The sequence below is a fragment of the Cucumis sativus genome, chromosome 1, assembly GCF_000004075.3.
Source record: "Cucumis sativus cultivar 9930 chromosome 1, Cucumber_9930_V3, whole genome shotgun sequence".
NCBI lineage: Eukaryota > Viridiplantae > Streptophyta > Magnoliopsida > Cucurbitales > Cucurbitaceae > Cucumis > Cucumis sativus.
Window position 1 is genome coordinate 23369182 of NC_026655.2, and position 15602 is coordinate 23384783.

The 15602-nt window shown below is 31.8% G+C and overlaps 1 protein-coding gene across 1 annotated transcript; it reads left to right on the forward strand.

Moving 5' to 3' along the window:
• On the forward strand, positions 1–6652 carry LOC101218888 (berberine bridge enzyme-like 18). Its single transcript, XM_004151144.3, has 3 exons — positions 1–407; positions 884–1356; positions 5707–6652. The coding sequence occupies exons 1-3, from the start codon at positions 1–3 to the stop codon at positions 6438–6440; spliced, it is 1614 nt and encodes a 537-aa protein (XP_004151192.3). The 3' UTR covers positions 6441–6652.
• The last annotated feature ends 8950 nt before the right edge of the window (positions 6653–15602 follow it).

The following is a 15602-nucleotide window of genomic DNA, read 5'->3' on the forward strand; positions in this document are numbered from 1 at the left end:
ATGAAGTACTCTTCTCCATTAATCCCTTTTTCGCTTATCCTTATTGTTGTATCTTCATCTTCATTGTGGGTTTCAGCATCTCCCCATAAACATCATAACTTTCTTCAATGTCTTTCCGAGCATTCTTCAAAAAGTTATCCCATTTCAAAAGTGGTTCATACTCCAATCAACTCTTCTTATTCTTCTGTTTTGAACTTCTCCATTCGAAACCTCCGATTCTCAAAGCCTGAAACCCCAAAGCCACTCCTTATTATCACTCCCTCACATGTTTCTCACATTCAGGCAGCTGTCATATGCTCCAAATCTCACGGCTTACAAATCCGAACTCGGAGCGGCGGCCATGACTACGAGGGTCTTTCTTACGTTGCCTCTCACCCATTTATCATCCTTGACCTAATAAATCTCAGGTCTGTTATTATTTCTTTTTTTGTTTGTTTTTTGAAGTATAACAAATGATAGTATATGACACGATACTACACGTCATAGGCTTATTCTAACTCATGTCTGTCAGTTTCTTTATTTCTCTTTTGGTATAATAAGTGGTTGTACGACGAAGTACCATTAGAATTTTTTTTTTGTTTAGGTATGTACTCGTTTGTTTGTTTGTTTTTTTTCGTTTTCCTAATACAATAAGTTAGATATATGGATTTAGTACATGTGAGTTATCATTTATATATATTCATTTAGTTCATCTCAGTTATTATTTTTCTTTTGGAATAATAAGTATTAAGTGGGGGTATGAGTTTATGTACATGTCAATTACAGATGATCTATTCTTACAGTGTTACACTTTGGGTCAAATTGATCAGATTGTTTCTTTGCTTTTCTTTTAGCAAGTGTGAGTATTAGTTACATGCTAAGTTATTTGTTCACTTTGACCCAGATCCATGAAGATTGACGTTGAAAGCAACACTGCCTGGGTTGAGTCAGGTACAACTTTAGGAGAACTTTACTACAGAATTGGTGAGAAAAGTCGAACCTTAGCGTTTCCGGCGGGTATTTGTCCGACGGTGGGCGTTGGTGGGCACTTCAGTGGCGGTGGATACGGATTGATGCTGAGGAAATTTGGTCTTGCTGCAGACAATGTGATAGATGCTTATTTGGTTGATGCCAATGGGAAGGTTCATGATAGAGAGTCAATGGGGGAGGATTTGTTCTGGGCCATTAGAGGTGGCGGCGGAGGGAGTTTTGGAATTGTGGTGGCATGGAAGATCAAGCTGGTTTCAGTTCCGGCCACAGTGACGATGTGCAACACATACAGAAATTTGAAGGGAGATGGAATCAAGCTAGTCCATCAGTGGCAATATGTGGCTAACAAATTAGATGAAAATCTATTTCTTGGCATCATCTTGACTGGTATTCTTTCTCAAGTTTATAGTGGTTCAATTTTTAATTATTAATTATTTGGCTTAAGAAAAAGAAAATATTTTAAAGAGTTTTTACCTTTACAATAATATCTTTTTAAGTTTGTTGGCGTAGTTTTGTATTTAAAAACAATATTATACTAAGATATTTTAAAAAATAACAAAATAAATTAAAATATTTCCAAACTATAACAAATTTTTAGGTTTTATCAATGGTAGTATTTTATTACTAGTATACAAATGACGATTAGTGATAATAGAATTTGCTATGCTATAAGTTGTAAATATTTTATAAAATTTACTATTTTTAAAAATGTATGAAAAATAAATATGCATGTAAAGGTAAGAGAAATAGAAGAGTGGAGGAAAGAGAAATTGAGAAAAAATTTAGAATTGAAGTAATTATTAACAAATTTAGAGAGATGAAAGTCAACGTCATGTGAGAAGAAGATAAATAATTTTTGGAGAGAAATTTAGTGATAGGAACTAAGAGGAAATAAAGTACTAGAGAGAAGAAAAATGAATTTTGAAAAGCTAAATTATTTTTAATTTTAAACCTATTTAAAATAATATGTTTAAATATAACAAAATTTTACAAATTATCGTTGGTGGATTACTATCATTTTCACTAATAAATGTTGATAGATGTTTAATCATGTTTATCAACATATATCTATCGTGAAATTTTGCTATATTTTGATTATTTTTTTTATATTTAGAATTTGTCTCTTTTAAAAAGGTTAATTTTCATAAATATAACAAAATATCAAAATATTTACAACTTGGTAACAAAATTAAAAAAAGTCCATGAAATCGGCCATTTTTCATATATTCTAGGTTTGTCATTCCTTAATTTTCATCTTCTTTCTTCTATTCTTATGCAATTTTTCTTTTTCTTTTCATTTTTCTTTCCATCGTCTTTCTTCTCTCTTTCTTCAAATTTTCTTTTATATATTTTTTGAAATCATAATCTTTGTTTTCAATCAATTATAAATCTTGTATTTTTTTTTTGTTTTCAAGATCACGTGCCAAATATAAAAGATCTTGAAAAAAAATTGTTGAGATATTGGTACACAGTCGTTTAGATTTGGGTAGCCAAATCTATAAACGATTGTGTAGCCAAATCTAAACAATGGTATAGCCAAATTTAAACGATCATATACCAAATAATGTTGAAAACAAATGGTTGCCAAATCTAAACGATTGCCTAAAAAAATCTTGAAAATAAATCATTGCCAAATCTAAACAATTGGGTAGCCAAGTCCAAATCTAAATGATTATGTACCAACTATATTACACGTGCGAGTGATCAATTAATTGCGTGTTGACGGAAACATTTTTGGTATTTTTTCATTGTGGGCCTGTAGGCTTTTTTCATTTTCAAAATTGTTCTATAAGTAAATATTTTATCTATTTGTTATATATATTTTTTTAAAAAACTCCCTTTTAGAAACTATTTTTTTTTTTAAAATACGGTTTGGGTCAGTAGGTACATCATGATATCTTCACTAGACGGACACCCCTTAGTACCCTCATCATCCTCGCTTCATCGATATAATAAGAAATAAGTATAGTACATGAAGCAAGGACAATAATAAAAAGGGCGAGTGAGAAGCCCGAATAACCCAACAATTACAAATCTAGTTAAAAGCATTGAGATTTAAAGCTATAGTGTCTACCAAATAACTTGAGAAGCTTTTAGATCTACTTGTCCATAATCTGATAAGTGCTTTGATATCTTCTCACAATTCAGAAGAAGATTTCTCTTTCTCGTTGAAAGTTCTATTATTTCTTTCAAGCCAAATGCTCCAGAGAGTGATTGCAAAGAGAAATAATATGATCTCCTTTTTTTATATTTTTTGTTTCACCCTACACTCATGCTTACAAAAAGAGGAGACATTTCGATGGTGGATGTTCTAGTTTAGCAGCAACTTCAATCTCTCCTAGATTGACATGGCAAATGAACAAGATAAAAAAAGGTGTTTCCTATCTTCTCCATTTCTTCTCTACACATCACACACTTGTTAGGATTTAAGATAATGTTGGGGAGCCTTTTTTGTAATTTTTCAATCGTGTTGATGCTTTCGTGGACCAAAGACCATATAAAGAATTTACACTTTTTAGGAATGCAAGATCTCCATAAATTTTGAAAAATGGTGTGGATCGCCTTTTTAGATGCAACAGTGAAGTTCGTCCCATTTTTGTTTAGATTCCACAATGGAGTATCCCGACCACTACCTTGAATCGGTACAGTTAGGGAGGACTAAAGGTCATCCCATTGTCTAACTTCTCAGCTTCGAAGAGTTCTTCCGGGATGAAGATCCCAATCAAGTGTATCAAGGTTCCACATATCATTAATGGAGTTGTCCTTAGTTGTGAAAGCAGAAAGCCTTGGTTTGTAGACATACAGAGGGCTATTAACGTTCCAGAGGCCGTATCAAAAAGACAGGCCATCACCATTTTTTATTTTCCAGTTTATATGAGGGATTAACCATTCAACTCCTTTAATATAATTGATTGTCATGGAGCCTTACTGCTACTGAATTTGCTTTTCAAAGGAAAGTCTCCCACGTGATATTGCTCATATTTGGCCAAAATTATATGTTTCCAGAGTGGATCTTTTTCATTTATAAATCTCTAAAGCCATTTACAAAGAAGAGAAAAAATTGTATCTTTGATACGGCAAATCCCAAGTTCCCCTTTTTCTTTTGGTGATGTCATAATCGACCATCTAATGAGATGAATATTACATTTTTCTTTGGAGTTTTTCCAAAGAAAATCCCTCCACGTCTTCTCAACATCCTTGCACACAAAGGATGAGGCCTTGAATACCGATAGTTGGTATGTGGAGTTAATCAGTGTGATTTTGCCTCCCTTGGAAAGATATGAATATTTCTAATTACTGATTTTCAGGTGAATTTTTTATGAAATATTAGCGCAAAAATGCTATGTTAGGGGTTTGCCGCCCAAAGGAACACTCAAATAATTCTTGGATAAAATCTACATAGAAATGCCCCATATATTAGCCACTCTATTCAATCTGTTTGAGTCCACATTAATCAGGAAAATGGTGGATTTATTGAGGTTTACATTGAGCCATGAAGCGAGTTCAAAGAGGTAATTGCATATCTCATATTTTCTATAGAATCATCATGGTCTTCCACAAAGAGAAGAATATCATCAACAAAGAAAAGGTAATTAAATCTAACCCCTCTGACTTTGTTACTGGTCTCCAAGATAAAAGGAGAGATAGGATCTCCTTATCTAATGCATCTGGTTGGTAGGAACTTTCCTCTTGGCTTCCCATTGATAACGACAGAGTATTGTTGGACAGAGTCGATACATGAATTGATCCAAGTTCTCCATCTATGGGGAAAGTCCCTTTTCAATAGCATGTAGTCAATAAACTTCCAGCTAATTTTATTGAATGCCTTTTCAATATCAAGTTTAATGAAAAATCCCTTTTCTTTTTTCGATTTCCAGAAACCAACCGCTTAGTTGGCAATCAATATAGCATCTATTATTTGTCTTCCTCTAACAAAAGCCATTTGGTTTTCACAAATCATATCAGGGATAGATATTTTTAGTCTTTCGGCAATGACCTTGGCCATGAGCTTATAAAGTAAAGTTGTAAGGTTGATGGGCCTATAATTGGATGCAAAAGAGCACTTTTCCTTATTTGATGTAAGGGCGATGTCTGTAGCAATCATTGCCTTGTTTATGATTCCATTTTCGTGGAAGTCATTGAAAATGTTAGTGATTTCACATTTGATGAATTTCCAAGCTACTTTCAAGAATTCCTCAAACAACCACGTTATGCATCCTAGCTATATTAATGCATAACAAAGGAAACATACATGTAAGCTTTAATGTCTAACGTCTAATAGTAGAATCTCTTACCTTGAGATTAGCTAAAATCCGATAGTCAAAATTCAAATATCCTAATTCTCCATAGAATTAGTCTTAGATAGCAAGGAAAAATAATAACTAAATTTAATAATTTAACAATTTGCTACTGATCCCAAAATCAACTTAAGTCAACTTACCCAAAGTTGAGGTTGAATTCCAATTCAACTTAGGTTGGGACAAATTTGTTATCGGCTTATGGACCTTTAAATTTGTTACTTTTGCAATTTAGAAAATGTAGTGACATAAAACCCTATTATGATAAATATTTTTGCTATTTTTTTTAAGCGCGGGAGAGAAAAATTCCAACTTCCAAAATAACTCACCCAAATAAGCAATAATTGAAAGAGAGATAAAGATATGAAGTTTACTTTTTCCTCTCCCCACCAAAAATATGGATAATTTGAACTCATTAATTTTGTGATAATATGTGTAGGAGGGAATATTACAACGACTCAAGAAGGCATAACGAACCCAATAGCTACCTTCTTCTCTTTGTTTCTTGGAAAGGTAAATGAACTTGTGGCAACTTTGTCAACAACTTTTCCTGAGTTAGGTTTAATAAAACAAGACTGCATCGAAACGAGTTGGATCGAATCAACCCTCATTGCTTCTACTGGAGTTCAAACGGTCGAGTCCTTAGAACCTTTGCTCAATAGAACACCTTCCAATCTTGAAAACGAAAAAATCAAATCCGACTACATCAAGGAACCCATTTCCATTGCTACAATTGAGGGTATATGGCAAAGATTAAAGGCTCAAGATATAGAAACATCTCAACTCATATTTATTCCTTATGGAGGTAGAATGAGTCAAATTTCCGAGTCGGAAACTCCATTTTCACATAGAGTTGGAAATTTGTACAAGATTGGGTATATTCTAGGATGGAAGGAACAAAGTTTAAAGGCAAAGAAAAAACATATAAGTTGGATACGAGAGATTTACGAGTACATGACTCCTTTTGTTTCAAAATCACCAAGGTCTGCATATGCTAATTATAGAGATCTTGATATTGGAGTTAATAAGAAATATGGAAAGACAAGCGTGAAGCAAGCAAGCATTTGGGGGTTGAAGTATTTTGGAAACAATTTTAAGAGGTTGGTGTATGTTAAGACTAAGGTCGATCCTTATGATTTCTTTAGGCATGAACAAAGCATACCTACCCTCTAGCTAATGAAAGATCTAGTGATAAAATATTATATATTGAAAACTATTTGATATTTAGTTTTTAAGAATGTTCAAATTATTCTCCCAAAGCCCTATTGATGTAGCAAAATAAAGGGTTAATGTTGTGAGGTACTTTATTTGTGTACTTCTTTGTCATTTTCTTTTAATGTGTGTGCCTTATGGTAATTAATTAAATTAAAGTGTTCTTGGATCAATATAAGCTTTTCAATGTGTTTGGTTATAATTATTGCACAAAACATGTAGTAAAATTATAAGTATGAAAAATAAATATGTGCATAGCTGTTTAACTTTCATCTTTAGGAAAAAAGCAAAGGGTCAAAAAAAAAAAAAAAAAAAAAAAACAAGAAAAGGAATGGTAAAAAATAACCTCAGAAAACTTGGAAGTATTAAATTTGGCAATTAACTGATGTATTGATAATAAATATCAAGTATATGTCATTCACATATTTAAAAAGGCTGATATATTTCAGATTTGGGAATTTCGTTTTAACAACATCAATTAGAGAATTTGAAGAAGAACACATGAATTGAAATACAGTAAATGGAAAAATAAATTCAATACAAAAGACAATACGTCAGAGATAAACTCAACAATCAAAAGAACACATGAGTAATAGATTTTATATTATCAATATACTTAAAATCTTTATCCATATACTTAAAATGTTTTCTGCTAATATAGCATCGATACACCATATTGTTATTCGCAATAAATTTTGGATGAATTCTTCATCTACTACTGATACTAATAAAACTTCAAATTACATTTTCAATTATCACTGATACTTAGTGTTAGAGTTTTGGTTTTAGCTATATTTTTTAAGCAGGTTGTGGTTGTTGGTAACTTTATGCTTCTCTTTATTCCTTCAGATATTTGATATTTTGTTCAATGTTATATCCTAAAAGGATGTCTCATAAAATTTGTTCCTGACTTTTTATTTCTTTCCTTAGCTGAACAATTATTAGTGTGACTACTCATAAAGAGTTACTTCCTTTTTCGAGTGGTTCTATCTGACTTTGGGTTGTTTGTCTTTTTCTATTGTGCTTTATATGGGGTAGTTTTTGCTCTTTTTAGGGTTACGACTTCGAAGATATCTTTGAGTCATTTTTATGTGGTTCCTCTTGTCAAGAAGAATATTTTTGTTGGGTGCAATATTTATATTTGTGAAGCGTATGTTATTGTCAATAATCTTGAGTTGTTCTCTCGGCCTTTGTGAATAGTCAACTACAATTTGCACCAGAAGAGATTCTCTTATTTGGGGAAGCCTTTAATATTTCCAGTGGATGTAGTCTTATTGAAGTAATTCACATTGAGAAAAAATCTCACACATTCTGAAATACGTATCAGTTCTTTTTAGAGGGATTCTCACACTTACGATGAGTCTAAGTGTTCATTCAAACTAAGTTAGGCTTTTGAGGCATTTCCTAATCACAAGTTCAATAGCAAAAACTTGGAAAGCTGTTATTTAGCATTTCCTAACAGAAACTTGAAAAGTTTAATAGAATGGTATAGTTGTCAAAAGTACCTAACTTTCTATAGTATTTTTTCAATCGTACAAATAAAACTATAAAAACTTCTTTTTGTTGCATAACTTAATACTATAAAAGTAAAAAAAATGCTATAAAAACATATAAGAGTTTGAGCCTCGTCTTGATAGCCAAATTTAATCAATCCCATTTCGTTTATTTATCATTATATATGAGAAATAGATTGTTACAAATGTAATTGTAAAATCAACTTTTATTATACAAAATGCATTAAAGTGCATTTACATCAAAATAGCTTTTCTACGATCATGGGTTTAATTACTTTTCCTACAAGTATGAGCCAGATTGAGATTACCTTTAAGAGTGAAGACCTCGTTAACTCAACCCTACAATAGAGAATAAAACGATAAATGCAAACTAAATACCATCCACCATCCAAGAAAGAAGAAACCATGCGTAAAAAAGAAAGAAAAAAACACAGAAATCTAAACTGTATCAATTTTTTATATTATGGTAACTATATCGTAAGATGTGAAAATATACCTTGAGGTAACCAATAGAGACATTGCTAACCATATGAACAACAAAATCGTCCAAAATAGTGATGGATTTCAAATAATTCTAGAATAATACTGAAATTTTCAGCAAATTAACAAATTGGTGTAGTAGAAAGAGAGTTCTGTATGATCAATTCAAAGTTGCAATAGACCCTAAAATTTAATTGTTTTTTATCGCCATCATATACGTAGCTGACGTGGTAGAATTGAATGTAAAAAAATTTTACACAACCACAAGAGTATAATAATCAATAATTAGCTATCATGGTTCCTAAATTGGAAGAGTGACTTACTTGGATCTCTTTGGATCTTTATAAGAAACAATGCATGCATTGAATCTGAACTAAACATATACCACAAATAAAATAAATTAATTTTCAATACAAATGATATTTTGGGGCCTAAAAGTCCAATGAAATGTTGACTACTCTTGTCATCAATTGCATTAGGCAAAGAACTTAAAGGACTTATCAACTTAGCAGATTTCTATTGTGAATAAAAGGAAATGCTAAAATTTGTATTGATATCAATCATAGGAGGAGAAAAGAAACATTGCTACATAATAAAGAGAAGACCAAAACAAGAACATGAAAATTGTAGAGATATATTTTCACCAATAGTAACTATTAGAAGATTTGATTTGTGGGTCCGTGAATGTTGTTTTGTTCAGCTCTAAGGAATGACGTGGCAAAAAGAGTGTTTAAAGAAAGTTTGAAAAGAATATTATATTGGAATAGGGATTTTATTTTGTTTTCTTCTTATTATTCTTTCCTTACCGGTGAAGATTTGTTCGTTGAGCTGGACTACTTCTTTGTATGGTTGTTCTGTTCTCTTTCAGAGGGTGAGAAAAAGAAAGTAGGATTTTTCGCAACTACAGTTATTAGAGTAAAAGGTGTGGAAAAGTCTTGGTTGATGGTCTATTGATCAAGTTATTTGTATAGAACCAGCAGAGTGTAAGTTATCTTTTGATAATGTGATTAGTTATTGAGTTTCTTTGATGTTGGAGGTTAAAACTTCCTTAGCAGACGAATTACAGAAATACTAGTTATGTCTTGGTGAAGGACGATATTCAGGACGAGACTCTCCTGATTAACACCTTAATCTATTGATGAGTGAGTTGCATGATTAAGAGGAATGATTTTGTTTAGCAAAATCAAACTTTGAAATAGTAGTGATTAAGTTTTGATTCAATAAATCGTATCACTGTTAGTACTGAGTGAGAGAGTGGGTGTGAATCTCTGTACTAAGAATCATAATAGGTTGATTATGATTTATGATTATCAAAGTAATAAGATCTCTAATCTCGGGTCAAGGACACCCAAAATGTAGATGTTGTATCATTGAACTGGGTTAATAATCTTGTGTGTCACTACTATCTTTACTTATTGTTCTCATGGTTGTTTTCTCTATTGTTAACTGTCGTCACTCTAAGTTTTACTATTGTTGTTTTTTGAATTGGCATCAAAGTAAGGTTTTCTGCCTTAAATAGACACTATACGTGAAGGAACTTCAACCTTAAAGCCTTCTATCTTGGATGAGGCTAACTATGCATACTGGAAAGTAAGAATAGTCTCTTTTTTGAAAGCTATGGATAGTAAGTGCTAGAAAATTGTGATCTCTGTGTGGGAACCTCCGTCCATCAAAGATGATATGGGAAAGGTTACTCTAAAACTTGAACTTACCTGGTGAAAGGAAGAAGATGAAGAATCTTTGAGAATTCTCAAGCTCTAAATGCTATGTATAAAGGAGTTGATCAAAATGTCATTAAACTTATTAACACTTGTGTTTCTGCCAAAGAAGCCTGAGACATTATGGAGATTACTTATGAGGGAACATCAAAAGTTAAAATGTAACGACCCAACTCTTCATACTAAGTCGAGATCATTACCTTAAAATAAATGGCAATTTTGACAATTCCTTGAAAAGAGAAAAATTATTTCATTAAAAATACCGTGAAAACATGTTGCGCAACTAGTTCAACAATTTTAAAGATAATAAAAATAAAATAGATAAAAATTTTAAGCTCAAAACACTTAAAACGAACAATGAAAAGCAGAAGCAAAAATGTGTCCCTATATCGCATGTCACAGATCCTTCCTATCACTCACCAGCTTTCCTCTATCTTTACCTTTGCCTGAAATGTTAAATATAGAAAAGGATGAGTATAAATACATACTTAGTAAGGGACCCACTACTAGTCCCACTAAGTGTCTGTTAACTTCCTATTAGGGTTTCATAAGAAAATACCCCAAAACTATTATGCTTCCGAACACACGCTCTCCAGTGATCTTGTAGGGACACATCTGGACTCTCGGTGAATTCGAAAGAAACACCCTAAGAGAGTCGGGCTGTAAGTGCCCCTTCGAATCACTCATAAACGTTAATCACACATGCATAAATAGGTGGTGATCCCGAGGGATACCCATATGGGTACGATCCTAACAGACAAAGTTAACAGAACACCACAGTCTAACATGTAATATATCATTAACATCTTAACATGGCATGAATATTAAGGGTTTAGGAAGGGGTCACATACAGGTCAATTCTCTTAGGTGTTTCCTTCGGGTTCACTGAGAGCCTAGATGTGTTCCTACGGATCACTGGATAGCATTCGGGAGCACAATAGTTTTTGGGTACTTTTATACGAAACCTTAATGTGAAATTAACAGACACCTAGCAGGACTAGTAGTGGGTCCCTTACTGAGTATATTTTTATACTCATCATTTTCTATGTTTAATATTTCAAGCAAATGTATAAACATAGAGGAAAGTTTGCGAGTGACATGAAGGATATGTGACATGCCATATGGGGACACAGTTTTGCTTTCGCTTTTCATTGTTTGTTTTTAGTGTTTTGAGCTTAAACATTTTTATCTATTTTATTTTATTATCTTTAAAACTGTAGAACTAGTTGCAATGTTTTTATGGTATTTTTAATGAAAATTTAGTTTTTCTCTTTTCAAGAAATTGTCAAATTGTTATTTATTTTTAAGGTAATGACCTCAGCTTGGTATAAATAGCTGAATCGCTCCAATTTATTACTTATGTTGTTACTCCCGTTATTAGCTTGAGTGTTAACTTAAGCCATCAAGTTAAGGTCTCCTATAAATATCATGTCTACCCCTGTTTATTGTGAATTTCAAGACCACACCATATACTCTACTAATTAATTTATGCAGTTATCTAACAATGCATAATTTGGGATCGTTCCATGATTTTACTTTCTTTTTTGAATATTTTATAGATTTTGAGCAATTTGAGGGTAGATTTCGTTGTTGATGTCAATTTAGGACTTACATTGTTGACGCTGATTTGGAGCTTAATTGGACAAACTAAAGTCAAAACGCATCAACCTAGGCACAATCACGAGGGAAAAGAGGTGTCTCCGCCTTGCATAGCCTCAGATTATAAGAAAGGAATGAGTTAACAATTTTATAAAAGAGTTGTGCTTTCATTGGCGAAGTGGACTCCCGTGCGGACTTCTGTTGACGTCGTGGTGGTATCACTGACATTGTGGTGTCATAACGAATTTATAAAAGAGCCTTTCCTAAGTTTTTTTATATCTATGATTTTCTGCAGCCATTGCATGTTTTTAGCTCTCAAGTTTTTGAGAATTTCTTGTTGGTTTATGTCCTCTAACCAATTTTTTATCATTGTAACGTCATGATTTATTCCTATAGGGAAAAGACAAGTTGAAAGTCTTTTACATCTATTCAAGGTTTTGTGAGGGCTTTAACTGTAAAATCTTTTGACTTGTTAATCATAAATAGATCTGAAGAAAGAATTTAAAATGTGCATCAATTGATTGGATTACATTGAGGATCGTATGATGGGTTCTTATTGATTGTTAAGGCATGATCAGAAATCATCAATATTGCAATGTAGCAAACTAATTTGTGTGACTGTGTGGTTTACTGTATCTTGCTTGGAACGATCAAGGATTAAGTTGAGAATCTTTGATAGCACCGAAAAATGTGTCATCTAATTGTGGTTAATTTAGAATCCTTCCATGATTTTACGTTATTATTTGAGTACTTTATAGGTGTTATAAGCAATTTAAAGATAGAATGTGGTGTTAATATCGATATGGAGCTTAATTAAACAAAACGAAGTCAAAGTTGCATCAACTCGAATAAAGGTGGATAAAAGTTGCCAAATAGGTCTCTATCCTATAGCACCATTGCGTCTTACAGCTCTGTAAGGAAAAAGCCTTAATTGTTGAGAAAATCACATAGAGCCAAGATGATATGAACTTGATATGTATGTCAATTTTCATCTGCACCGCTTCATGTTCATTTTTTATTTATATTCTCTTCTTCCACCAGGGTCAAAATTTGTCGGATCTCAACCACTCCAACTTGCAATTCTCTGCTACTTTCTACTGTTCTTTAGGTATTTTTATGCATTTGAACATTTTCCAATTGCTCCACATGTTGAGAATCTACTAAGTTACTCGTTTTTAGATTGGGTCTCTAGGATTTCTTCTCTATTTCATTTGTAGCAGGATTGAACTAGTCTCTTTTATATCGTTTGTTTTAATTCTATTTTTCAATGAATCATTGTCATATTTTCACCCTCGTTAGGATTGTATGACTTTCACTTTCTTTAAAAATCTATGATTCATGACATTCCATCGTACATTTAAGCTAAGTAAGAAACAATAGTTTAAGTTTTTTCTTATAAGGATACTTTGGGATAGCTGATGCAAGGATATCTCCACATGGGGACATATCAATGCATCAACAACAACCCACTTCATTAATAATAAAAGGTGATTACAAGAAGCGGGGGAGTAGAAAGGCTAGAGAGCAGCCCGATTATCCCGAAACGAAAGCATGTAAATTTAAAGCAATAGAACTGGGCGGGTAATTTTTGAAAAGTGAAGAACGACTTGCCCATAGACCAGTTATAGCTTGAATGTCTTCCCATACTAAAACAGCTAATAGTTTAAGTTAGCTTGTTATTTAGCTTATTAATCTAATTAGATGAGCGTTGCTCTAACAAACCTACATGGAATTGTACTTATAGAAGGTTGAATTAGAATGCTTGAAAACTGATCATTCCACCTAAGAATTTTTAAGTTAACCGAATGCGATTATAAAAATTCATTTGTGTATGCTTTCATCCTATTGAATTTGAGTAATTAGGAAGCTACGAACAATTTGGTTAGCTTCAATCACCAATAAGTTGATTAGATGTAAATGATAAATCGAGGTGGATAGTGATAGTTCAATGAACTACGTCTACTTCGAATAAGAAAAATATGTTTTTCGACCCAGGCTAGGTTGTTTTAATTTGTTTATTGAATTCAACCCATTTACTTTTCTTGCAAATTTATTTTGCAATTGAAACTATACAACCCCCAACCCACGTACGCTGAATCTATTACCTTGGGAATGAAAACTATTTTCTTGAGAAATTATTCGTGCTCCTTCTTGTGTTTGATTAGATTTACCACTAAGATTAGTTCTTGTAGAGTGTTCCAGTTAAATTTTCATTTGGATTTAGGTGATGAAATCTGTCAGATTATATAGAAAAACAAAATTTGAGAAAACCCGACTATTAAAAGAAAAAACAAACGACATATTCAAATATGACCAAATGAACTAAAATATTTACTTAATATAGCAAAATTTTAAATTAAATTAATCTATGAGTAATTCACTAATAGAAGTTTATAGGAGTTTTGTAGTGTCTTTTAATAATAATAGAATCCGAACTTTTTAAGTTTTGCTTATTCTTATAGAATAATTATTTATTTTAAGTAATTCTATCCCTATCATTTCAATAAACTTATAAGTCTTACTTTTTAATCAAACCTTATGTATATTCAACACCTAATACAATTTATTTGATTTTTTTTATTGAATATGATCTTTTAATAAACTTTTGATGGATATTTGATTATTTGTGTGATTAATCTTCTATAAATTAATTCATTTCCATAATCTTTTTATCTTCTTTTCCTTTTTTTTTAATGTGCAAAATCAAAGACTTTTTATTTGTTTTGTTTTGTTTGAAGGGTCGAAATCCAAAGACTTATAGAAAGGAGAGTGATATGGGTTTAAAATAAACCAAGTTGAGTACACATATAAATAATTTTAAAATATCTTAAAGTTTTCCTACACAATAGACCTAGTTGAGGACTATTCAAATTCCTCCAATAAAAGAATATGAAGAGGCCTCTTCTATCACTATCCAAGATAGATAAATAACTAAATAAATATATAGTATGCTTCGAGATTAAGCATACACAATCTCCCTTCATATGCTTCCAGCTTAATTAAGCATACATAATTTAATACACACTAATAGAATATATTATATTCTACATTTATTTTTTATGTTCGAAGGTGAATAAATCAAATTGATAGGAAGTATGCACTCTTGATTTCGATCCCCAAATATTAAGAATTTAATGTGTAATGATGCAATACATGACTATCATATACATCTATTTTATAGTTGAAATGAACTTTTATGAGTTTAATATACTACTATTACAACAATATATGCTACTAATAAAGTTGTATTTAAAATGCATGATGTGAATCAACCTGTCACCCCACAAAGAAAAAAGGCAAAATTGTTATTATAAAATTAAATAAGGTGACAGCTTTGATAGTAACTCATTTATATGTATATCATATTATATATATGAAGAGGGTTAACTCACGTGTATATCATATAAAAATGGTTTAGGGTTTAGGGATTTACTAATCTCTAAGCTATTGTTATATCCTAAAACACCTCTAAACTAACTTAAGTATTAGTGGCAGTGTGTATAAAATTTCCTCAATCAATTTTTCAAATTATAAATTTATCGTTAAGCAAGTGCATAGTTATAAGGTAATATATTTCTTGCGTAGATTGACTCCTACTACGTAATTCGTGGTACGGAAAGATGTGAGCATTTGATTTATATATAGGAATGAAATGTTTATGATTTGAATAATCCATGCTTAAGTTAATGTCAAACATTTGAAATTTAATTAAAGTATTATAACTTATCCTTCAGCTTTCTTAGTTCACACACCTATCTCTTTATTAATAACAATAGCAGTCATAACAACTCACAACACAAATTCTTTAATAT